General features: G+C 41.0%; 1 protein-coding gene across 1 annotated transcript in view; it reads right to left on the bottom strand.

Annotated features, from left to right (window-relative positions):
* LOC139715921 (43 kDa receptor-associated protein of the synapse-like) overlaps window positions 1-25,736 on the bottom strand; it is a 108,097-nt gene extending 82,361 nt beyond the window's left edge. The window contains exon 1 of the mRNA XM_071627473.1: window positions 24,887-25,736. Within this exon, the coding sequence (XP_071483574.1) occupies window positions 24,887-25,570 (684 nt within the window). The 5' untranslated portion in view covers window positions 25,571-25,736. The remainder of the gene's footprint in view (window positions 1-24,886) is intronic.
* Between the last annotated feature and the right edge of the window lie 344 nt (window positions 25,737-26,080).

The following is a 26,080-nucleotide window of genomic DNA, read 5'->3' as shown; positions in this document are numbered from 1 at the left end:
ATGATATATTGTTTTGGTTGCGGCTGGGATTCAGGTTTCCAACTATTTTGTGAAATAATGAGACACCACTTATGAAATACTTAAAGAGCATACAATTTTGAGAGGAATTCAAAGTTTATTTGATGAAAATTGGTTTTGCAATGGCTGAAATATCCAAGAACAAAGAGGCCTTTAAAAGGTGGGACACATTTCAGTTTAGGAACACTTTGTTTCTCAACCGAAACTATACCATCCCTGCATCTTTCCCTTGGCAGACAGTTGTTTTTTTTTCAGTGGAGTGAGACCCATGTCAGGTCACCACTCTACACCACTGATGAATAACGGTACCATTACTAATACTGCCATCACTACTGCTACTTCTACTACTACTGCTACGACAACGACTAGGACGAGGACGACGAGGACAACGAGGACGAAGATGACTTCTACTATTTCTAAGACGACGACGACGACGACGACGACGACGTTGACTGTACAAAAATTTTGATCCTTTCAAGCCAACCACGATGTGTAAAACCTTCCCCTTTATACCTCTTATGGATGAATACAGTATTGCGTTGTTGTTTTTTTATTCGTTACCCCCTTGAGAAAATTGCCAGCTTTCGCGCTACTGAGTTTCTGAGTGTTCGTCAACTAGCGGGAAATTGGATGTCGTAATTGCACCCATGCCGTAAATACAAAGGGGGCATCACTTCCCCCTTTCGCAATGCATTGCGATAAAATATGTTCTAGACGGGAAACACTGCATTTTTTTTCTTTCTCATGGAAACTCTTGATTGAACTTGACAGATCAAGCTAATGAGTTGCTATCAATCAGGAAGAGCGCTAAATCGAATAAACCAATAAACCCCTCCCCCTCGACACCCATGTATCTCTCCCCCCCCCCCCCCCCCTCCTCGTCCCCTTTTCGTGGATGTGTGCGGCCATGTCGATGAATATTTTCCGTATTCAATCACGCTGTAAGTGACAGGTAATTAGAGCAGGGCGAACGCAGTCTCTATCCCGTCTCCCTGGTCAGGATTTACAGACGTGCCTACTGTAAACGAGCTGCTATCGACGAGTGTACAGCTTGTAAGTTGTAAGGAGATACATAGCAGTGAAATGTAGATCTCATTAACCATGAACTTCAACATCATCCAATCGTTTAGTGATCATTCGTCCTGCAAAGTGTCAGTCCAAGCGATGACCATTGTTAGTCTAACATCGTCAGACCCGGTCCACAAAATATTACAGACTACAGGATTTTGTGACAATACCGATCGATGCACATTACTGTTTAGCACGCCAAGTTCTTGAATCTATTAAATGATTTGTAGGACTACAGGTGGAAAAGATCGTGAACCGTAATTCCTACCGCATAATGTTATTACCTACTGAATACTATCGCAGTCATACGATTACGAAGATGAGTGAAGTTGCGTTAGCTCGATTATAATGACGCTGTATACTCCTCGTCCCACTTCCCTGGTTCTTCACAGGTTCGCGTATTCGCATACGTAAACTGCTCTTCACAGGAATAGTTATCCCGATCATTTAACAGTTCGAAAATTTTACAGCAAGCGAATTTGTTGTAGAGATTCCTCCGCTTCCTTTCTCAAGCAGTAAACTTCTGACGTCACGTCACGTGACTAAAGAATAACAATTTCTCTTGGTAAGGGAGGCTACCAATTATCTCCTTATGCGATGGAAGATGATTGACTTATTGAGTAATTGATATAACCTAAATTTATTGATCCAATAATATATCACATCGATATAGGAGACTATTCTGATCAAAAATTTACACAGGAACGACAAAAGGATAAGAGAGAGAAGAGATATATAATTATTACTGTTTTGATGCTCTATTTCTCATGATCATTGGGAAGAAAACTAATCACTCAGGTACTGGGTTGCTAAATGAATTCAGCGGGATCTAAACTACATCTATATCCAATCAGAGCAGCCTTGATAGCACAAACATTTCAATTTCAAAATAAGGCCAATAAATTACTACCGTCGGTTGTTCGCTTCGGGAGGGGGAGGGGGGAGGAGAGAAAATTAATTGATGCGACGATGAAATGGTTCGTATTTGTAAAGATCCAGCCAGGACAACAAGGGGTGAACACTCCTCATGACTGGATATTCTTTTTCTCTTATCTGACACTGTTTGTTCTCGAAATTATTTCTTTGGTTGAACATGTCTTCTGGATTACGGACGGGCTCGTGTTTTTCCCTTTCGTTCTACTTGTGTGATATCTCTCATGCAGCAAATTGATTTCCAAATCCAACCTGCCGAGTTATCGGTTAAAAAGGCATAATTTACCATTTGCAGATGAGACAAAAACCCAGCTTTAGTGCTTCAAAATAGTTCTAGAATGTGAGTTAGGATAGAAACAACCAATGTAAACATTTGAATCAGTATGATTAATGTTAAGTATTGTTAAATACACATAATACGAATAACAGTTATGATAAAAAAATGTCTCTATAAACCGTCTACAGTTATGGTTTATTGAGAAAAATAGTGATATCTCCTTATATTTTATATTTTAGGATTTATTGTGAAATTGCTAAAACTACGACTGCAACTATATTGCAACACTACATGTACGATACATCCTACTATGATACTACTATGAAAACTGTAAAAGATTGAAACGTGTGGAGTTCACAGTGTGGAGTGAAACAGTGGGGGAAGAGTGCTCCTAAAACTGACCAGGCAATGCCATCCACCCCCTCCCCCAACATCCTAGCATCATGAGAAAGTGGAAAATGAGGTGACGGACAGAGCAACAAGCATACAGTCTGTTTCCTTTTACCATTACTATTTGCAATCTACAGCCCAGGGTAATTAAATAATGATTTTAAGTATCGTAATTCATCGATGCAGTTTTTAATTCGTGAAAGAACGACAACAGAAAAAACAACAACATTAAATCACTCAGACATGACACCACACGAGAGGTCACATTTGTGAGAAATTTACTTTTTTTTGTTTCCATCCCGATGTGACGTCATTACATCAAATTAATAGCCTTGATAATCCAAGGAAGGGAAAATATGATGTTTTAGGATTTTTATTTAGTGTAACATTACAAATTATGAAGAGCTTTCTCATTTGACGTGAGAAATATCACTTGTAGTTATATACCGTGATATTCTAATTTGGGATGAGAGCTGACTGCGGCCTTTAAGGTCTCCATGTTCATGGCGGGATGACACTGTTTGCTGTTCTACTCGCAGTTCATGATTGATATTTCAGCTCTCTCTGCATCAAGAATCAGAAACCTCCCCAAAAGGAGGTTTATTCATCTTCGCTCATCACTACAACCTGATTGCTATATTTATTCAGACTTCAAGGCTGGCTTCTGTATCACCCCCTATCGAATTTTCTTATTTTCCAATGCGCAAGATAGAACGGGAATGACGCATATTCTAAACGAGTTTCTGTCAAAAGGGAAAAGGTAAGAAACTACAATAATTACATCTGGAAGACATAGTGAAGCGTACATCAGTACGTAGATAGAGAAGTATTTATGCTTTGGAAGCAAATCTATAGAAGACAATTTTTCTAGTCTGAATCATTTTTTTTCCCCTGCCATATCGTCCCGACCAAGTATTCTTTTATTTCATTTTCACCACAGTATTTCTTTGAAGGGTATATCGGCTCCGTGACAATCGCAAACGAAGATGCAACTTGAATCATTATAACACAGAACAAAACGCGGGTCTGTAGTAAGTGCATGTTTGAGTGTGTGCATGGTTGTGTGTGCGTGTGAGTGTGTGTGTATGTGTGCGCGCGCGAGTGTGTGCGTCCTTTAGGCCAATATTTGTCTATTTCGTTCGATCAAGCAGATTTTCAGTTCGATCACGTTGATCAAGGTGAATGTTTGTACTTGTGAAAACGATTATGAAAACGATATGAGAACAATGTGAAAACATTGTAGAAAAGATGGTGACATCAAACGGAATTCGAATAAGAATATCATTTTAAAAGAAGTTTTATATGTGTGTATTTGAAGACGGGTGTTTGTGCCTGCGTGTGAAAACGTACTTCCAGTGAAAGAAATTAGGCCCTATAGTTTTATTATTTTCGAAAGGGGGGATGCGGAGTGCTAACAGTGTCCAGATGACATCCTGGCGGGCAAGACAGGGCGGGGTCACGGCCAAGATACCATTCGGCGGAAGTCATGCTGAGCGAACTAACCCTTCGTCTTTCGATCTGAAAACTTTGTTTAACAATATCAAATCTCGTTGAATTTGCAAACAGAAGAAAAACCAAATGTGTCAGGCCGTATTACCTTTGCAGCATTTGATCGTGGCAGTGACTCGAGGACCGCTGACTGTATTATGCAAAAAAAAAATGCAGCCTTTCCCTTGCTGAATATCCGCATCTATTCTTTTTCTTTCTGATTGATCTTTCAAAAGAAAATGGGGTTAAAACAACTGCTTTTATGCAACAAAGTTCCCGCAGGGGAGATGGGAATCTTTCTGGTACAAACAGGCAACAGTCTTACTGTGTGTAGACATTTCCCGGTTCCCGTAACTATATCATTTCAGCGTTCATGGAAGTTCATTTATTCTCCCATCCTCTGCAATCCATTCATTAATCCTCCTAAACGGGTAAAGGTGCACAAAAATTACCCATTTACATATGTGGTATAAGGACGTAAGGAAAAGAAGGAAGGAAAGAAGAAGAAGAAGGCCTATAGTAGAAGAAGAAGAAAAGAGGGTGCAAGGAATAGAAGGAAGGAAAGAAAAAAGAAAAAGAAAGAGGGAGGATGCAAAGACTGGAAGGAAAGAAAGAAGAAGAAAGAATGCATGGAATAGAATGAAGGAAGGGAAAGAAGAAGAAGAAGAAGAAGAAGAGAGTAGGAGGGAGAGGGATAAGAAGAAGAAGAAGAAGAAGAAGAAGAAGAAGAGAGTGGGAGGGAGAGGGATAGGAAGAGAAGAGGAAGATATCGGAGAGGAAAGGAAGATGAAGAGAGAGATAGAGACAGAGAAAGAGAGAGAGAGAGAGAAAAAAAAATATATATAGAGAGAAAGGGGGGGGGGGGGCAGAAGAACCAACCTACACCAAAAAGCACGAGAGGGACACTCCTATGCGTAGGCGTGCAAACAGAAAACACCAATACAAAATACTTCGGCCATTAACAAATTGGCGTGAAATCGGTGTTATATACGTCATGACTTCGCAATCACTTGTTTGTATTCCTGCAGAACAATCAAAGCAAAGAGCGAGCAAGCTCACGGACAACAGGCCCTTCCCTTTCTGAAAGGCGATTCATCGTTGTTGATTGATAGATTTACGTTTTTAACTCGATATGAACTTCACAAATAATGACAAACATTTCGATATTGAAAGAAGGTGAAGACCGGTTAGGTAATATAATATGTTTCGAAGGGTAGCTGGAGATTCCGTCTTACGTCTAGATATCAGACTAGTCTTTACAAGAAGCAATGTGGTGCAGAGAATGGGGCCCTGTGCTCTTCAAACGGTGAGTCTTGGGTTCGAACATCCTTGAACAAGCTGTTTTGTCTACCACGTCCATTTGAATGACCCCGTAGCATTGATGGGTACTGGATGCCGATCATAATAATGGCAGCCGTTTGGGGGAGAACGATGTTTTTATTAAAGATGAAGATCACATTAAACTGACGACGCATCATCTTATAGAATTTGCCCCCCCCCCCCCCACATTAGAATGATACCAGCAACAACAACAACACTAAAAACGACAACAATACGAAATTTACGTCAACAACACCATCTACTCCATAATGTACAGGTTTGAGTTCACTCTGTCATGGCTCGGGGCATGACGGTCGATCGGGGGCCCCCGAGCTCATTCCGTACATTTTGCTTGACACGGAGAGTGCTCTTACAATGACAGTCGTTATCTCTTGATAAACAGCCCAATTACCCCCACAGATAAAGGCTAATCCAGATGGCATAATGAAGATTGGATTGCCGAGCAAATATTACCATCACAAGCAATCGAACAAACCGCGATCTGCAACAGTAACTGATACCTTTGTCTGCTCATGGAGCTGAAATGGTCTGCTTACCCCTGACACTATAGAGTCATTTTTATCCTATAATAACCCCTCAAAAATTGAGAAGCCCTGTAAAATTATCGCGAGTCTTTATCTGATGTAAATGTGACTCTAATGGGTGTTTTTGTTTTTGTTGTTTTTTTAAAAGGAGAATAGAGATAAAGGCTACATACACGAACAAACAGCATAATTATCCGATGTAAGTTATATGCGGGTTAATGATGAGTTTATAAGAACAACTGTCAGTCTTTTGAACAAATTTCGTATTATTGAACCCAATTTTCCTCGCGGTTCATACAATTCATTCCTTCAGGAAAAAAAAAAAATCTTTTTCCCCTCTCCATCCTCCATTCTTTTCTCTCTTTCATTCTCCCCCTCCCATCCCCCCCCCCCCCGCTCTCGATCTCTCCCTCGATCTCATCTCGATCTCTTTGCAAACGCACTATTTCTTCGATCTAGAATTTGTTACTCGTGTAAACCTTTGTCACGTGTAAAATTTCACGGGACTCAAAGTGGAAATTGTCATCATCTCTGAGCGTATGGAGAAGAAAAAATGATTAATGCAACGACAGATAAATGTTCGTAAAACGTCAATGAAACGGAGGCCTCCGTACTGTATGTCGCCTCTCCACTCAAGGAGCCTGTGGGATTATGATTTTATGACATTTAACTACTGACTCGTCGAGCTGCGCCGATTTGCCAGACAATGCTTTGATTTAATATTCGTGGATTGTTTCACCAACAAATACGTATATTACACGAAAACGCAGCTGGCGACCGTAAACATTGAGTTTTATTCGATTTCGCTTGGCACAAATCATCCTGCCGTCTAAGGATCACTGACAGGGAAATCATGTAATATCGAAATATATATGTTTAGAAGGCAAATGCACAATTTCTATCATAATGAAATATATCCTACAGCCTGGAATCGGCTGGAATACTCTAACGTCATATAGTTGCCAACATGTTTGTTTACATTAAAAAGAAGATTTCAGAGTACACATAAGCTTGGAGTATTAACAAATAACACATTATGCAGTTCGACGGCGCTTGTTTGCTGAGTAAAGTGCAAAAACAGAAGTAGGGCACTCGACAAAAAAAAAAAAAAAAAATGTCGGGAGGCTTGCATCATGGAGCTACTAGCATAGTAGTTCCATGCTTGCATTGAGCTCAATGTTCACATTGTGCAACGGTCTTGGCAAGAGTCTATACCTTCAGTTTTCAATTCGTGACATTAACATTCCTGGAATATAAAATCCCTAATTTGATTTCATGCCGTCATGGAAGGGAATTTATTGGCGAGGCATTCCATACACGATCGGGCTGAATGTGCAGTATTGTGCGCTTGGGGCACCGTCTTAAGCCGGACCGTGTGGCAAACCGGGTTGGTGGTCACGGAAACGAGCTGTAAAGGGTTAATCACGGTGACACAGTAAGATAGAAGCACGTCTCTATAATATACATCTTTTTCTTCAATGAGAAAGCGAATACAATTTGCCCCCCTATACTCCTTATGTATGCCATGCCAGTCATGGGGTTATGGCAATTACGTGCTTTGCGACCGTTCAAGTTATGAATGACTGCAGCGTAAGAGCCTTGCCCGTGAAAGTGAATGTAAATGGACGGAAGACATCAAGAAATGTATTTGTACAAGCCCCTGTACTTTATAAAGTAGGCCTAGTTACATTTTCTTTACGACAGTTTTGCTAGACGATGACAATTACTCGCGCTCTCGTGTACATACCTTCGCAGCAATGGCATAAATCAAACGGAAATCTCAGCAACTCAGGATTCAGAATTTGTATACGTGCCAAATTACGCCACGCGTAACTGCACGCGATGGTCACAGTGCTCTAGATACCATTAGGAAGTGGTGACCAGGCCTCTACTGTATGATTACTAAAATGGGTGAGGTTCTCCTTGATTTCTACGAATAAGCTAAGAGTTTTCTATCTTTTCTTCAATGTACAGTTATTATGATCGGGTGTTGAATGTATAACGATACGATTTTGCTTGTAGAATTGCGTTAATTCTTTTCCATCGCCGCATCCATGGCAAAATGTTCGAATTCATCTTTCTCATAGTTTCCAAGGTATATGTTGTTGTTTTTCATATTTACCCTTCTGTCGCAGAAGATAGAGAGAACAGGACGAAATGATGGATTTTTTTTTTTTTTTTTGGGTTCTCTCATCCTTCTGGTCGGACATGGTTCGACTTGCAGAAAACAGGGAGATATGAGGAACTTATCGATTTCTACATCAATTTCACTATGGGGGACCTTGGAGCCCACCGATACCTCCATAGCAACGTCGGACAACACTAGAGTGGTGCAAGCAGCCACCAAAGTTGTCGATCAGCAAACGTAACACTTTAGATATTTATTATTGCATGTGGTACGACTGGTTTTTTTTTCTTCTCAATGATTTATATACAGGAAATTGTGTAGATTTATGGATTTTAGGAGGATGAATGGACGACATAAAAAATAAAATAAAGTAAATTCACAGCTTCAAGACTCTGGGTTTGAAATGAACGTGCGCGCTCCTAATCAGACACGCAAAGATACAAACATTACATACGCATATTAATTCTATGTATATCATAAACATAAATATATCATGAGATAGACAGATAAATAGATAGATAAATAGAAAGAGAGTAGGGGAGGGGAGAGTTGTAGATATAGGCTAATACTTATAATCATATGTATTAGTATCAAGGCAGGGAGGTGACGTCTCACCTCCATATAGGTAAGGTAGAAAGAAAAATTGAAGACTGATTTTGATGGTAGGGACGTTCGTGGAAGGAGAACTTGAGGAGGAATGAGGGTGGGGGAATATCATTTAACCTCTCGAGGATGTAAAACACATGCCTGAGTAAAGATTACTGGCGTAATATGCTCGTTGATTATGCCTTTACCCGCGGCTGGTCTCTGCTACACCGCCTGTAATATTCGCTTTAGAGAAAAAAATGCCTGGAATAACCCTATTAACCTCCTTTCATGCACTGATAATGCGCCTAATTGCGCGGGCTACGATATTGATAATCTTAAAGGGAATGATCAGCAGATCTCGTATAGGTCCAAGGTATGGGGGTATGAGAGATGGATGTGTCGAGGTGAGAGGGGAGGGAGAGATGGGAGAAGTGACATTTCAAATGATTGGGTTGCTGTGTTTGCTCTTGTTTTCATATCAAGCTAAAACTCGAGAGAACGACAGAAAATAATGATAATGGTAAAGATAATGATAACAGCAACACGAATTATAACTTTATTGATATTGATCAATAATAACATACGAACAATAATAATAATAATAATAATAATAATTAACAATACTATGATATGCGAACAGTGATGATTGAAAAAGTAGTAATCATAATGACAACAAGAAGAAGAAGAAGAAGTAGAAGATGTTGATGATGATGAAATTAAAATGATAGATGACGCACATGATAGATCCTGCGTTTTATGGGGCTGGAAGGCACCTTGAAAAAAACAGATGGCAACATTAGCGGCATCCCGGGTAGAGGTAGAGTTACATTTCAGACCCCGACTCCCCCCCCCCCCCCCCCCCAAAAAAAGAAAAAAAAAAGAAAAAAAAAGAGTACAACAAATAAGACAACATAAACAACGGCACGCGGAGAATTTGACGCAAGAAACCAACCGAGAATTAAAGAATGTGTATAAATAGGGCACTATTATAATCATCATTTACAATAAATTAAGAGATACAGACATTCCACATGAGCGGACAGTATACCGACCCTTGTACCCCGTCGCCGGACTTGACCCCGAACTTGTGCTCTGATTAAGGTCAGACACCATAAGCACGATGAAGATAAGAGCTCGTCACACACAGATACCTCCCTGCCAGTGACAGGCCAGATTTATAAGATTAGTGCTCATTGGTATAAATTTATAGCGTGGACGGTTTCGATAAGACGCGAGCGGTGTTCTTGAGTTTACCTAGATATCGAGTTAAAGTGTATCACTGTCATATTCTACTATAACATAACATGATATGATATAATATAATATAATATAATATAATATAATATAATATAATATAATATGATAAGATATGATATAATATAACATAATATAATATAATATGATATGATATAACATAATACAATATATTAATAATATGATATAATATAGTATAATAAATTAATATAATATAATATAATATAATATAATATAATATGATATAATATGATATAATATAATATAATATAATATAATATAATATGATATAATATAATATAATATAATATAACACAAAATGCGATGAAGACTAAAACGTCTTCTACAACTCTACAGCATCAGAAGCCATAATGAGCTAAATTGACAAAAACATGTCACTTTGACGTCACCCACCTCCCTGTTCTAAGCCAATGAAAATTGAAAGGAATAGTGTTCTTCAGTATTGACAAATTTCTATACATTCTCTCTCTCTCACACACACACACACACACGCACACACACACACACACACACGCACACACACACACACACACACGCACACACATATATAGACAGACAGAGAGAGAGAAAAAAAAGAGATTTCAGGAGGAGGTTGTCTGGAATCATGTAGAAAAAGGAGTTATAGGCACATACCGTCAGAAGAGGCACAGAGAGAAGAAAAAACGAACAAGTGACCTTTCATGTATAAAACATGAAAGGGGTATTTTGTTAGCAACTCCATCAACGCGTAAAGACGGATGTTTTGTTTTCATGTCTTTTTTTCTTTTGCATTTTAAGAGGCCCGTAGGTCGACATGTCCCTTTATCTTCTGACATCAGTCACATACGACATTCTTCTCTTTCTTCTTTGAAGGCTCGCTGGCGTCGACATTCATCATGAGCGTTTCCACTCGCCCTACGTTGACACTTGGGTTCATTGCTCCAAACAATATTCAAACTATCCGAAGTGATCTTCTCTATGGGGAGATATACTGTGTGTGCGTGTGTTGTGTGTGTGTGTGTGTGTGTGTGTGTGTGTGTGTGTGTGTGTGTGTGTCTGTGTGTGTGTTAGAAGAAAAACGTGCGTGTGATTGTGGGAGTGTATGTTCTGTGTGTGTGTATTAAGAAACGTGCCTGTTGCGAGAAACTTGTCTCTGTGTACCCGTGCTTATGAAACTACCTGTACTCCTAAACTTCTACCAGCCAGACGAAATTTTTATTGTTAATCTTAGATGACACGTGCGTTGATGGACTTGCCCTTTTATTTCAAATAGCTATCTACCCATCAACAGTTTGTTTTGAGGTTTTGTTTTTGTTTTTTGTTTTTGATGATGATGATCGGTCGCTTGTTCGTACAACACGATAAGGATGTTTGGCAACGACTTGCCTGTGTCTGATTACGATGCATGAGCGAAAGTCAGCAATTAGTTTTCAGTTTCGAGTCCCCTTCAGAGAGTTTTTACGTGCGAACTCGCATGAAGCGTAAACACCTAAGTAGCTAGGCAAGAAACTCTCTATTTTAAAAGTGTAAAGACCATTCCAAATGTTATGTCATCTTCCTTTATCTGTCGCGAAGCCGTGCGACGCTAAAGATTTCGCTCTCTCTGGAATACCACAAAGTATCGGAAATGGATTAGCCGCTTCTGGGATTATCATGATTATCCAATTGAACGAAACAGAAATAACGGCATCTGAAAAGGCTCAATCAAACTCGTTTGTCCAGACGCTTGTCTCTGACTGCCTACGTCACTCTCTTTCTCTATTTCCTTAGGAGGTTTTTCTTTGCACACTTACGGTTACGGAAACTATAACACACAGACAGAAAACTTTCTCGTTCTGACTGTCTCCATTCGCCTCCCATTCCACAGCTTCGTATGGGACGACGTGATATACAGCTTTTATTTGTACCTATACAAGAGTCGCGCGTTTGTGTTCGCTCTTCATTGCCTTCATACCTATGTTTTGCTTTGGTTTGTCAAACATGTCAAATGTAACCATCATGGAGCTAACACATGATCTTCAGCTGCATGGATATACTATAATTATAGTCTGACGTTTTAGTATGAAATAATTCATCAATATCGTATGAGATTGAGAAGCATCAAATATTTACTCCAAGGCATGACTAATGACTTCAATATTGTTGCCGAAACATGCCTTTCAGAACTGACGTAAATAGGACGATATGTATAATGCATTCTTATTTCATTTAACTAGAACGTTTATTAATCTAGAATTCCATACTCGACATCCTACAGTCCTAAGGCCGAATAGGTCAGCTGCATTCAAAATTCGGTGAAAATTGAGGGAGATATGCACGGTATGATATCAAGCCACGTTTGGCTTATTGATTTGATTACGTTGGAGGCACTCTGATTTCGTGACGAACCCTGGGTCATTTTGGCCAAAATAGAAGACTAATGTTTATATGAACGAGTTTATTACAGTCCTCGCTGTCTCGTTCATATCCCGTAAGTTCATGATAGACATACATAAGAGCCACTCCTATTATTTCGTTTCGGTTGTTAAAGACCCAACCAAAAATAGACACTAGTCTGTTCATGGATAGGTTAAACATTAAAATCCTCAATCATTCGTCACAAACTGAAACTTGCATTTGTACAGACAGCAAGCAGATTATCTAGACCACATAACGCTTATAGATTTCATGAAGTTAAGTCCTACTTCCAAATTACTGGGAATATCAAAAGAAATATGTTTTGGCTTGCAGCCAATTTTAAACATTCATTGAATATGACGATAGTGTTTCCTTTCTATCTGCTTGGCTGAACTTTGGAAACTGGAAATCAATATCTTCACAGCTTTATGTAATTCACAATCGCATGACGGTGACACATTTGCTCCTGCGACAGATACTCCGGTCTCACCATGGACTTAGGATTAGGTTCAGAGTTGTGATAGAGTTTTAGATTCAGTTTGATATGAGGATCAGGATTAGGCCTATAGGGTTATGTTTGTGGGTATAATTTATGTTTGGCTTGGCATGCAGATATTTCATTGGAGCAATTGTCGCAAGAGCAAATATCGGGAACCAGAAGTCACTTGACTTCAAGATGATTAATCGGTTACAGTTTTTTAATCCGAAAGTTCGTTATTCTGAAGGTTCGTTAATCCGAAAATGAAAAGACGGTGCGTGCTAAGGAACCTTCGGAATAACGAACCTTATTTCATTTTCGGATGAACAAACCTTCGGAATACCGAACCATATTTCATTTTCGGATTCACAAATCTTCGTAATAAGGAACCTTATATCTTTTTCGGATTAACGAACCTTCACAATAACGAACTTTCGAAATAACAAACTATAACCGACTTATTTTATCCTAAAGTGGAAACAAGGGAATTTTAGGACATACTTCAATCTAACATAGTCATTTCGAGAGGCTGAGTAAAAAATTAAGACATTACGCGACGGTACCCCCCCCCCCCCCACAACCTTCATTGTGGAAAGGGGCTGGGATCATGTTTGAAAAATGTTGTGGATACCCTGGCTCAACTTCACTCACATAGGTTGTAAAGCGAGAGTATGAGTAATGATTTGTTAGCTTTGGTAAAGGTAACATGAAAAGAAAGAGAGTTATGTAGTCGATAGATGATAAGAAAACGAGGTCAAGAGTTGCAGGAGGTGACTCAACTTATCAGTTATCGGTTGGGGGGGGGATCTAACAGACATGTTGTCACTTTCTTGATTTTCTTTCGAGACGGTGACAAAGCTGTTGTGTTGGCGAATGAAACGTCGCGCCGACTTTGGCAGACGAATTCATTGAAATGACATTAGTAACTCGCCGTCAAAATCACAGATATTTCGCTCGATACCATTTTTAGCCCATCAAAAGATAAAGTGACATCAATTTCATACTTTTCTCTTTCTTGCCTTTCCTCGCTTCCTCTTCTCTAACAATTACGTAGGGTGAGAAGGAGAAAGAGAGGCCTAAGAGCTTATATTCCAAGCTAGGCAAATGAATAGGTGATGTCGGTTGCGCTGCGCTAACAGCATCACTTTGCACTCACGGGTTTTTTTTTCTTCTTTCATCAAAGGAAAAATATTTCGGCGGAAGAAGACACGAGCAAAAGAGCGAAACAATCAGATGAAATATTCGGGGAAAATCATACGAATGATGAGGCTGTCAAGACTGTTTAAAAGCTACCTAATGATTCCAACAAGGCGCACGGCAGGCAGCCAAAAACTGTCTGTGATTGTGTTCATGACTCTGGGTCATGTGATTTGATGTCTCTATATCAAAGCCCCCCCCCCACCTTCGCCTCATTGAAAAACAACAATAGAAACAAACTTTCTTGAAACTTTCCCGAACGATCACGAGAACAAAGAATGACGTCCTCGACGTAGGATGGCATGTGAGAACATAATTATACATTTGGAGGATACCGCGTGAGTGCGTATTTTTCCAATTTGATTTCTGGCGACTTTTTAAAAAAGGCTTACAAAATAAATAGCCTCTCGGGAGCGACTTTAAGGTAACGCTACCAGAACAACTCTTTTGCCATTTGCCGCCTCTTTGAGACGCGATCTACGATGACTCATCATGGCTGCCATGGCCATGGCAACCTTGTTCATAATTGTCTGACTGCGTTAAAACTTTCTGTCGGTCGTCTGGTTTTGCTTCTCTGCTCTGTTTACCAGTCTTTCGTGGTGTACAGACCGTCTTGAAAACATCACCTTCGCCTATATTCTCCATCGTTTTGTTTTGTCTGTTTGTTTTTGGTTTCTTGTTTCGAAAAGTTTTAAGAAATGCAGTTGTACAAAGACTACCTTCTTCTCTCATGTGGTGCATAGTATCGACGTAAAGACAAATCAAGACAAAACTTGCTGAATTAATTATGTGGATGACAATAGGGACCGGGGTGTAATAGATTGCATGCACGGCACGTCCACCAGACCACTCTCCATTGCTCCTAAGTGCAGTGAAGTTATGAACTTGATGGACGGGTTCGAAACAGACAAAGAGATGCATCTTAGAATGAAATGACATGTGTACGTCCTACACAATCGACATGTGTACTACTGTGATAAAAAGATAGAAATAATGATGATAATAAAAATAGTAATAATAACAATGATAATAACAATAACAAGAATAGTGATACTATTACTGCTATTACTACTACTATAGTACCAATGATAGTAGTATTAATCATGATGATTATGATGATATGATGATGATGATGATGATAATTATAATAATAACAATAATAATGATAATAACAATAACAGTAATGATAATAATAACACTGACGTTATCATCATCATAATCATCATCATCACTATTACTATCATTATTGTTGTATAGGCCCTAAAGGACCTAATGCACGCTACGTTAGATGACCGTAGGCCTTCCTAATCCAAATTGTCATAATTACTGAAAAAAAATATCTTCATAGAATTCGTCTCATTTCGATAACTATGTCACTGAACTATCCTCTTTCTTTCACTTCATGACCCCCCCCCCCCACAAAAAAAGGAAAAAAGAAAACGAGTTTCTGCTCATTGGTTCCACTTCATTGCAGTACCCAGTTGAGAAATCTTGAGTATTGTGTAGTTGAGTAAACATCGAGTGTCTATAGATTCCCCTTCTTACTAAATCTCTCCCATACAATTTAAAAATAAGTGGCTGAAGTCGATTGAAAACATGCAACAATGTATGATTCTATTTTGTCAAATCCATTTGTTTCTTTGCATGATGTGTTTCAATGCCACTAACACACACATTGCACAGCGACCGTTCTATTGCAAACCCTGCATGTAAAGAAAAAGAAAGAAAAGAAAAGAAAAGAAAAGAAAACGTACAGGCTGAGTGAAAAAAAAAACACCCGTGGATTGCAAGTAGCGGCGGAGAACTGGACCAATGTAACTACCCCCCCCCCCCCTTCATTATAGTGCTTTGATGGGTGAAAAAGGCATATTCAACTGTTTATCCATTTCTTCATTCTCTTCAGACAGCGGGGGAAAAACAGCAGCCGCAAGGACGAAGACGTAATTTGGGTGGCTATTTATGAATGAAAAGTCGTTCTTTTAGACCTGCCGACAGTGCAGTTTCGTGCGTGGCTCTCAGCATGCAATTTCAGGGTAACTGCCCCAAATTTCTCTCTTTTTCGGGGACGCGGTCTCCCCTTTCTTTTAATCTTTTTCTTCTTTTTTTTTTTCCCTAACATGTCACACATTTGCGATGTATTTACTCTGATGCGTCATCGAGTGGAAACGGCAGCAAAATGAGAGGAGGGAACTAAACAAAAATGGGTGCAGGACATTCATGCGATGCATACGGACTGGACCATTCGTGAAAATGGGGGGGGGGGGGGGGGGGGAGATCATGTAACTCTCATAGCGGTGTTCAGTATATCTCAATACTATGGGAAAGTCACAAGAAGAACAAATAGCACTGTCAAGTTTATGATTCGTGAATAAATTCTACCAAGAGTTGAATACACTTTCTTTAAACGTCAATTATCTATCTGTATCATTTCACAGTTTGATATTCTGATACTTCGTAACGCGTTACATTGTCTCTCTTCTGTAACACAAATTTCGAAATCTCGTCTCGTGGACATCTTGATCGCATAATTTGCGAATTTAACGAGAAAAAAACGATTTGTCTTCCGAGGGTCATATCAAGTATTTCAAAATCCATCTCCAGAGTCTATCGTATTCATCGATATTCAATGATCTCAGTTTCTTCTGGGTTTTCCCCTAAACGGGTGGAGAGCTTGAAAAACTCGCGACGTCACACTACGACTGCAGATTCACAAATTATGATTATTCTCTTGTTCCGAACGAATATACGTGGGCAGTGCTCTCACCAGCAGTTTGGCCGCATTAATGGAGGGGGGGGGGGGGTGGTAAAGAAGTGTTAGTAGGGTGTGACTAGAAACAAGGGTCGCGAGACTGTGGCTTGGACCGCGTATAATCAGATAACACACGAGAACGCAGAGTTGCCAAAAAAAAAAATGAGTAAGGAGTGATGGTGATATGAAAATCGGCAAATATGCAGAGATATTTAATACCTGCAGTGCAATGTAAAAAAAAAAACATTTATTTTTCCCGTGTTAGCTGCAGCAGTGGAGTGGTTGAATCAGATATCGGACGGCAACGGCGGATTTGGAGAAACGCTCGCTGAATTGGGGAGTGGCAGCATGAATGGCTGACTTCGCACCACAGCGATGAGAGAGGCGGGCAGTACTCCATAGTAGATGGTAGATTCTTTGATTTATGATATTTATGTTACATTACATCCTCTACTTCTAAAAAAAAAAGTAATGGGAATTGAAGTGGATTTCCCTTTATACGGAAATACATGTAACAACAATAGCAAGAAGAGCAAAAAAATCAACTGAGAGGTAGATCAAATCATGCCTGATGCAGTCCAGACAGCAATGTTAAAACTGCATTCCGCATATTTTTTAACGACTCATAATTTTTCATGATTTACATGAAGGAAAAGGGGACTGCGCTGTTTACCTTCCTGATGAATGCTAGTAACTTTTCTTCAGTTAGTTAATGGTTGGACACCAGTGAAATGTATATGACTATGGAGCCACCTGCTCCATGGTATGACAATATATAGTTACTACTATAATAGTGAGTGCTTTACAGTCTACGGATGTGGGCAAGATTTCTTCATCATGTTCATGGAGCGGTAGCTGCGTGATCTCTCAAACACATCATCCTTCAAAAGCTAGGACGGTGTCCCACTGTGTATCGCCCCTACTTCATCGCCACCTATAGGAGTAAAATATATAGACTCTCGCTGCGCCACAATGTCTCTCCCTCTGGACAAGCAACCCTTCATCTTTAGCGGCGACATTTTGCTCATCTTTTCTTTTATATACAAACGATGTAGGTAGATGATAACTCAGCGAATTTGTCTTCATGCAATTTCGGATGATAATTGATCATTAGCGATAAGGAATTTCATAAAACGGCAACGCTTTCTTTCCAACGCCAGGAAATGATGCCACTTACGCAGACGAGTCTTGGCACTTTGGACAGAGCGCTGAGTGATGTGATTTGTGGATAGCAATATGCAAGAAAATATGCGATACAAGATATATTTCTTCATGGTTCCTTTTGTTTCTGAATATTGTGTGTACAGAAAGAACGAAGACAGACAGGCAGACAACTAGATAGGCCTAGATGTATGGACAGACGGACTGGCAGACAGACATACTAATGGAAAAGAGGATGACGGATAAAAAATTATGATAAGATAGAAGAGAGTGCGGGTGAAAAGGGTTGCGCCATTCTCTGTTTCATATTCCACGACGCCACACCGCGTAATGATATAAACGCAAACAAATTTTGAAAGATAAATAACGAATCGCAAGTGTAGAAATACGTCTGCATAACGTTCATTACCTCACTTAGGGAGCCGTCGGCACGGAAAATGACTTCAAACTCATCCGTCGCTGCGACAAATGAACTACACATTATCAGGATATTTCTCTAATTCCATCTTCTGCCATTCACTAACCACAAACAAATTCCGACGGTGTCGTCCCATCAATGGCCTGAGTCATTCACATCTAAAGCTGGACCACTGAGAGGTTCTGAAAGGCTCACATCGGGAAAATGCTAACACTATATCCAACATAAAAAGAAAAGAGTCTTTTTGAACTCCCCAAACGGCATATAGACGTATGTGCCCCCGCTATCATAGAGCGAAAAGAGTCTACTTGTTGTGCTATTCGACCATCAATAATTCACCATGATTGTTTCTGTTCTCCTGTTAGTTTGATGTCTGCCTCATAAAGGCACTTCTGGAGTAATTAACAACAACAACAACAACAACAACAGCAACAGCAACAACAACATCAACATCAACAACTCTCTTCTATGTTTTCATATGAAAATATGAAAACAAGGACACCTTGTTCATCAAGTCCACGTTACAATTCCAATTTCAAAGGAACCGGATGTGTGCATCGCTCCACGGAACATCACACCACCGAAGTACATGTCTATAGCAATGGATGCAATTTCCCATTTGTTGTTTTTCCCTTTCCTTCCATGGCTTCAAGGGAGGAAGTTGCTGTTAGCATTGATCATTATATGATATTTTTCCGCAATTCCCCAGGTGCAAACTTGCCAAGTGGCGTAGAAAACCAATTTCCCTTTCAGCTGTCTAATGGCATATATAAATGTGTCCTCAGGAGAAGAGGAAAAAAAAGGAAACTGGTGTCCCTGACCCAAATAGCACCGATCAAAATATTCGACCCAGAGTTGTTATGGGTCATCTGGGGATAATGCAGTTGGAAACACGCTCATGGGACCCCTACAGCATCACCTCAAGGAAATGCCTTACTCATTCCTGGTAATTAAGCTATCAGTCATGAATTAAAAGTGGTGTTGTGAAATGTATGTTCGACATAACCAACATAGCGTGTGGATAATGTCTTCATACAGACTTGGTTGACACGCTTGAGAAAAGGAGACGTACAGTTACTAATATCATATGAAGTTGTAATCTCGAAACTTACGAGACTTTCTCGAGACTTACTGCATTCGAACACCACGCAAGCAACATCTCGGATGCCGAATACGAATGACAGGTGGACCCAGACTTCTGCAAGTTACAGCGTCTTTGCCTACCTACAAATGACACCACACACATCATCAATACTATAAGGGAGAATCTTCATAATAATGAGCCACCACTGACTGTATGCAAGCTTCTTTCTTCACACAACATAAATACGAAAAACAAACTGCAATTTGTCCCGTGGAAAGAGTTCTTGAAGGTTGTTGCAAAGTCACGGATCGGGCTAGTTTCGCTTTTTTTTTTTTTGTTTTGTAAATATCTTGAAAGTGAAAACCACCTCTGTTTTCACTGCATGCTATACATGTAATAACAACAGCAGCATTACTGCTCTTGCTTTTATTCACTCCAGTATACTCAGCCTACATATTGTTTTCATATTTGCAATTACATAACGACGGCGCAACAATTTCATTTACCAAAAATCCAAACAGCGCCTTAGAGTGATATCCTTTACTCGGTCCCTTCGTGATCCTCTAAATCGGGTGCCGCCAATCTGGATTGAAATGGAATTTCCATCGTCAACGTCGTCCATAACGGAAATTCGACGCAATCTCGTCTGTCACTGGCCGAGGGATTTAGCGCGATTGCCAGGATCACGGGCTTGGACATGGTAAACGGCGATTCCGTATATACACTGCCGAATCTAATTTCCTCATCCGTAGAAGAAGAAAATCGATGGCCCTGTTGGTGGAAAGCCATGGGTAAATGAATCTTCATGAATCTCCCACTAGAAGACATACTGAATAACTTTCTTCCTTACCGAACATATCTTTCGATGTACAGCTACATATGTATATGAAAGCTAAGTAATTACGTCGCTCGGAGACCAACATTTTGAAAACGATGCTCAAGTAATAACAATCAATACTGTATTAGGCACTATCAGCGTCAGGAGGGAGGAGTGGTGTATAGAGCGCGTGACTTGAGATGGAGAAAGGCGCGTCTTTGAAAGGGTTGCAGTTTGTGTCCCGATGTAGAGTCTCTTTACGCACATGAAGTGCGCAAGTAAGGTGCGTCGATGGCACATCGATGGAGATGTGACATGTAGGGTGGGTCAATGGAAAAGTGTTACGGTGCGTCAATGAGATGTGGTACATTGGTAGGGTGTGTCAACGGAGATGTGGTAGGGCATGTCTATGAGATAAAGTAGGGTGCGTCGATGGAGATGTGGTAGGGCGTATCAATGAAATTATGTGGTAGGGTGCGTCGATGAGATGTGGTAGACTGCGTCAATGGAGATGTGGTACGATGTGTCGATGAAGATGTGGTAGGGTGTGTCAATGGAGATGTGGTAGGGCGTGTCAATGAGATGTAGGACGCACCAGTAGATATGTGGTAGGGTGCGTCAATGAATGGTGGCAAGGTGCGTCGATAGAGATGTGGTAAGGAACGTCGATGGAGATGTGACAGGTAGGGTGCGTCAATGGAAATGTTGTAGGGCGCGTCGAAGGTGATGTGGTAGGTAGGGTACGTCAATACAGCTGAGATGGATGGATGCTTCGACGGAAATGTGGAGTCGCGTGTCAATGAGATGTGATAGGGTGTGTCAGTAGAGATGTACTAGGGCGTGTCAATAAGTGGTGGTAAGGCCACGGTGCATCAGTGAGATATGGTACGGTGCGTCAATTAGTTGTGGTAGGGTGCGGCACTGGAGAGCAGGTGCGTCAATGAGATATGAAAGGGTGCGTCGATGGAGATGTGGTACGGTGCGTTCCATCGAAAAGATGACTCCCGAAAAGGAAGAATGAAAAGAGAAGTTAAAAGGCTGACTCGGGCAGGAAAACAAACAAACAAACAAACATGATGCCATACAGTGTATCTTTCAGGCAATTTTCATATTCAGCCGTCTTCATCTCTCTCCCTCTGTCTGTCTGTCTCTGTCTCTGTCTGTCTCTATCTATCTGTCCATCTATTTATCTATAATTATATCTATATACCTATATCTCTATAATCTAGGCCTATATATCCATGGCTCTATCTCTCGGGAGGGGGGAGGGAGGGAGGGGCAGTAAGGCACTGGACGTCTGAGTAGTTTCTCATGATTGTGATACACATGTTGGTATACTGCCCACCGCCTGGAAGCTAGGCCAGCTAAAAATGCTTTATCGTCACCTGTCAGTACCACATCATATTGTTCACCGTTCGTCGGTCGGCCCAGGCATCCGAACAATGCGTCCGGAGAACACGACACCCCATCTGCATCGAACAGGTCCCAAAGACGAGAATTATCACGATCGTAACTACAGATGTCGTTACGAGTAGGCCGACGAATATGTCACCACTCGTCAACGCATGCACAGAACAAAACATCAAAAAGGACATCGCCGACCCCTTTTTATACTGCCCATAGTTTTAGGACTTTCCGTGACGAACGACGAACTTCAGGAGCAAGTGATATAATGACGTTACCGAAGAACGACGTCGAATAGCAGCGATGACAAGCAATTAGAGGCTGACAGCGCTATTTCTAGCCCCATCAATCAGGGTCATTACATTGACGAGCGGGCTCGACGAGTTGGAAAGCCATTTCGTCGCTTGCCTGCGAAGACCTTACCTAGCACTCTGAGCAAGAAGATGGGAGTCCACCTCCCGAGATCAAGCATGTCTTTGTACAAGACTACATCGTGTTTGTGTGTATGTGTGTTTCTTACCTATCTGTCAGTCCGTCTGTCCGTTTGTCTTTCTCACTCTCTGTCTGTCTCTCGCTCTCTCCCTGTCTTGTTAACTAGAAATCAAAATCTTATTGCCAGCTTCATGTGCCACATGGTCGATCTATGTTGGTAAGGATAACTGTAAATTTTTGAGAGCCTCTCTAAGTATTGGACTTTCCGTATTAAACTAACAACAGCTAATACAATGGCGTTACCGGAGGTGCCCACAAAGTCCAGTCCTTAATACATCTCATCGACACTCATCAACTCCACGTCAGATCCAGTAAATTGCAATGTCCAAACCTCTCACCTCTACCATCCACTATAACACCGATGATGCCTCGCCGAAGAAGGTGACGAATACACACCTGGTCACGCCCCCACTCTCCTTTTCCCCTTCCCCTACCCTCTTTACACCCTCAATGCACTGTCGCAAAAAGCGTCAAAGCACACAACTTGTAATACGAGGGACGGAAATTGGGAAGCGCATGTCAACATTGCACATTTATCTACACAGGGAGGTGGGAGGGGCCTGCTCCCCTGCCCTTGTCTACACACGCGTGATATGGTGAAATGACACCAGGTGATCTATCGCGATCGATTACAGTAGACCTCAAATAAAAATGCAGAGATACAGCTTTCTAATATTTCCTCTCTATATCATAATTACATCAATCACACGCCTAGCATTTTCTTTATTACACGTTCAGTTCCTTGTGATAAAGATGTTGTCCTCGCTGTATATTCATATCTTGATTTCGATTCGACATCTTCAGTTTACCCCCCGCCCCAGAAAACACACACATACTATACACAGCATACACAACTCCAACACAAACAAGCAATCAAACACACGCACGCACTCCCCCCCCCCCCCATTGCATACGGATACATCAGCTATCATAATAGAATTATGTATATATTTGTATCAACAAAAGAACGAAAACACGCATTAACGCTAAGGTGATTCGGGAGCAAGTAAATCCCCTCTCATTCACTGGTGCAATGTACTATTCAACCAACATGAAAACATATCATTGCCATGATATCCATTTTCAACAGTGCAAATCGTTCGCTCGTTCTACACAATACACGATATAAAATCTGTTGCATTACGAATTGATCAATGTAGGACTAAGCAGAGTAAGAAAAGGTGGGAGGGGGTAGAGAGAATCACTGCACTTTATGTCAGAGTCGAATAGTTTAATTTTTTTCCTCAGCTACACTAAAATAATTAGAAAATGCGCATTTCATGAGCTCCTTTGTGACCAGGTTGTTGCTTTACACAACAAGGACTAAAACGCTGAGCCTGCACCAGTCTCCTGGGAAGTAGCTCTATTTTCCTCTTATAATTTGTGAAAATCTCGAAGCGTAAGTCCAATACATTTAGTTTACGTCATCAATAGAAAAAAAGAAATAGAATAAAATCATCTTCAATTTGGTTCAGTTTGGATGAACGTCACGACTATTATGATGGAATCTTTGCATAATCTATAGTATAATGTGCCAGTAATATAGGTGGTTCGATTTAGACTAGAAGCTTTCTTTATGCGCGTTGACGCAAACACATTTCTGCATTTCAGTCTCAGTCAGAGCCAGAAGTTGCGATATAATGAGATTCCATAAAGTCCAATTGTCAACATTACTTCTATAGTATACCAAATTACCGCAGAAATTTCATCTAGTGCGGGTATAACGTCACTACGCGGCTAGCGACAGCTTATGATGACAGTGGTTTCGCTCGCAGCCCTTCTCCACGCCCTCCTCGGTTGGCGGTGGGAGGTGGTACCTAGCGATGACGAATCCCCACCGAACGAGGGAGCGAGCAAGTCACGGCATCACACCCTCCAGCTATTTTCGGATTTTAAGACACACACACACACACACACACACACACCCTCTCTCATACACACCTGAGACACAACACTAGTAATCTCTCAACAGATATAATAGGGGAAAAAACTGTGGTAATTCATTGCATCATGGCGAAACAGGGTTGAAGTTTCAAGATTCTTGTTTTCTGAATTTATCGTGTACAGAAAATAATACTGTATATAGAAAATAAAAATGTAAAAGCAGTTAAGTAATAAAGTAAGATATTATCGTTTTTACCTGCTATGTACATACAATACACACACGCATATATATGTCATATATATATATATATATATATATATATATATATATATATATAAATGATATTTACATATATCTTTATTGAAAACAATAATTGCTCGAGTCTTTGCTTGTGGAGAAATAAGAGAAGTTGTAGGTACGTTTATAGAGAGCAGAAAATAAGAATCAGTATGAAAACAGTGTCTCTATGTGGCGATAGAATTAATGTTTTTGAATATACTAACACATATACGGTCCAATTTGAGTAGTGTTGAATACAAGGGCGCTCCTTCTTTTTCTTTTTTTCTTTTTTTTTGACAAACTTTAGTTGCAAGAATAGAATTACCCATTTGCATTCGTCATTATCCTTAAGGGCCTTGGTAACTACAAACCAGCGAGGATTGGCTTCTTTTCAAGAAAAATAAAGGTATATGGAGGTGAGAGAGATAGAACTCCTGGAGGAGAACTGGAAGCCAAGAGAGTATTAAAGATTGCAAGAAAATCACAGGATTGAATTGATATTGTCAATGAACTTACCTCCCCGCAATCCATTGCCATGTCCAACTTCCTCATGCTTCTGTACACAGTGGCCATGTTAAGGTAGGCGTGAGTCCTCATCCTTGGGGGCCATTCCTGCCCCTTACACCTGATCAGCTCTCGAGCTCTCACGTAGAACTTGAGTGCCCTATCGTAGTCCTTTAGCACCTTGTAGGTGGTGCCTAGCCAGCCGTAGACCTCACACTCCAGCATCTCGTCCGCCGTATCGATGGCAACCTTCACTGCCTTCTCCAGGTTCTCCAGGGCTTCACGGAAAGCGCTGAAGCCCAGGTTGGAAGCAGCAAGAGCGAGGTGGATGTACCCCAACCGCGGGGAGTCTTGTCCAGCGGTGGCCAGACTGTGGCGCGCATACGACAGCGACTTGTGGTACTCGCACAGCCGCTCGTTCGACTTGGCCAAGTTCAAGTACGACTCCGACTTCAGTTCGTCGCTCTCGAGTTCGGAGGCGATGTCCATCTGCTGGACAGCGTAGTGCATCATCTCCCTGGCGAACCCCCATTCGCCGTACACCTGTCCGAGATGCCCCAGCACAGTGAAGCGTAGCTCTGGGTCCTTCACTTTGGACAACACCCGCTTCCATTCGTGCACTGCTTGCTCAGATTTCCGTGCCTGGTACAGCTTGAGTCCCCGCTCAATTTTTTGTCTTGTCTGCCGCTGACCCATGGTCCAATTCGCCTTCACAAGTGACAGCTTTTCAGCTTGATCTCATCCTTGAAGTAGAGTATATATCCCTTATTTCCGTCAGGTGTCACCGCCTCGTTATGCAATCTTCCACGGGCGCAAGATCACGTTCAACTCCGTAGTTCGCACAGACATGCCACGGTGCGCACGTAAGATGCTTGGCCGACTCGCCAGAGCGAGGCTACTCACCACAATAATAAACTCGTGAAACGGGACAGTGCAACGTTCAGCGAGGAGTGTTCGTTCCGTGTAGCACACGTGCGTCGCCGTTCGCTCGGAGCGGCCGCCAATTTGTGTTTACATACCCCGATCAATGGAACGAGCATATTATTATGTGCGCATGGAATGCTTTGCAGACCTTTTAAATTCGCGGCTCTTTGAATAGGCTTCGGCTCAGCCGCTCTCCGTCACCCGATAGACTAGATTATGTAACTCTTATTTTCTGTTGTCGTACAACGATGATTAAACTATTGAAACACGCAGAACAAACGA

The sequence above is a fragment of the Diadema antillarum genome, unplaced genomic scaffold (assembly GCF_040938485.1).
Source record: "Diadema antillarum isolate AM-2024a unplaced genomic scaffold, OU_Dant_1.0 scf00000057, whole genome shotgun sequence".
Lineage (NCBI taxonomy): Eukaryota > Metazoa > Echinodermata > Echinoidea > Diadematoida > Diadematidae > Diadema > Diadema antillarum.
The sequence above is the reverse complement of the archived record's forward strand: the minus strand, read 5'-3'. Positions and strand labels throughout refer to the sequence as shown.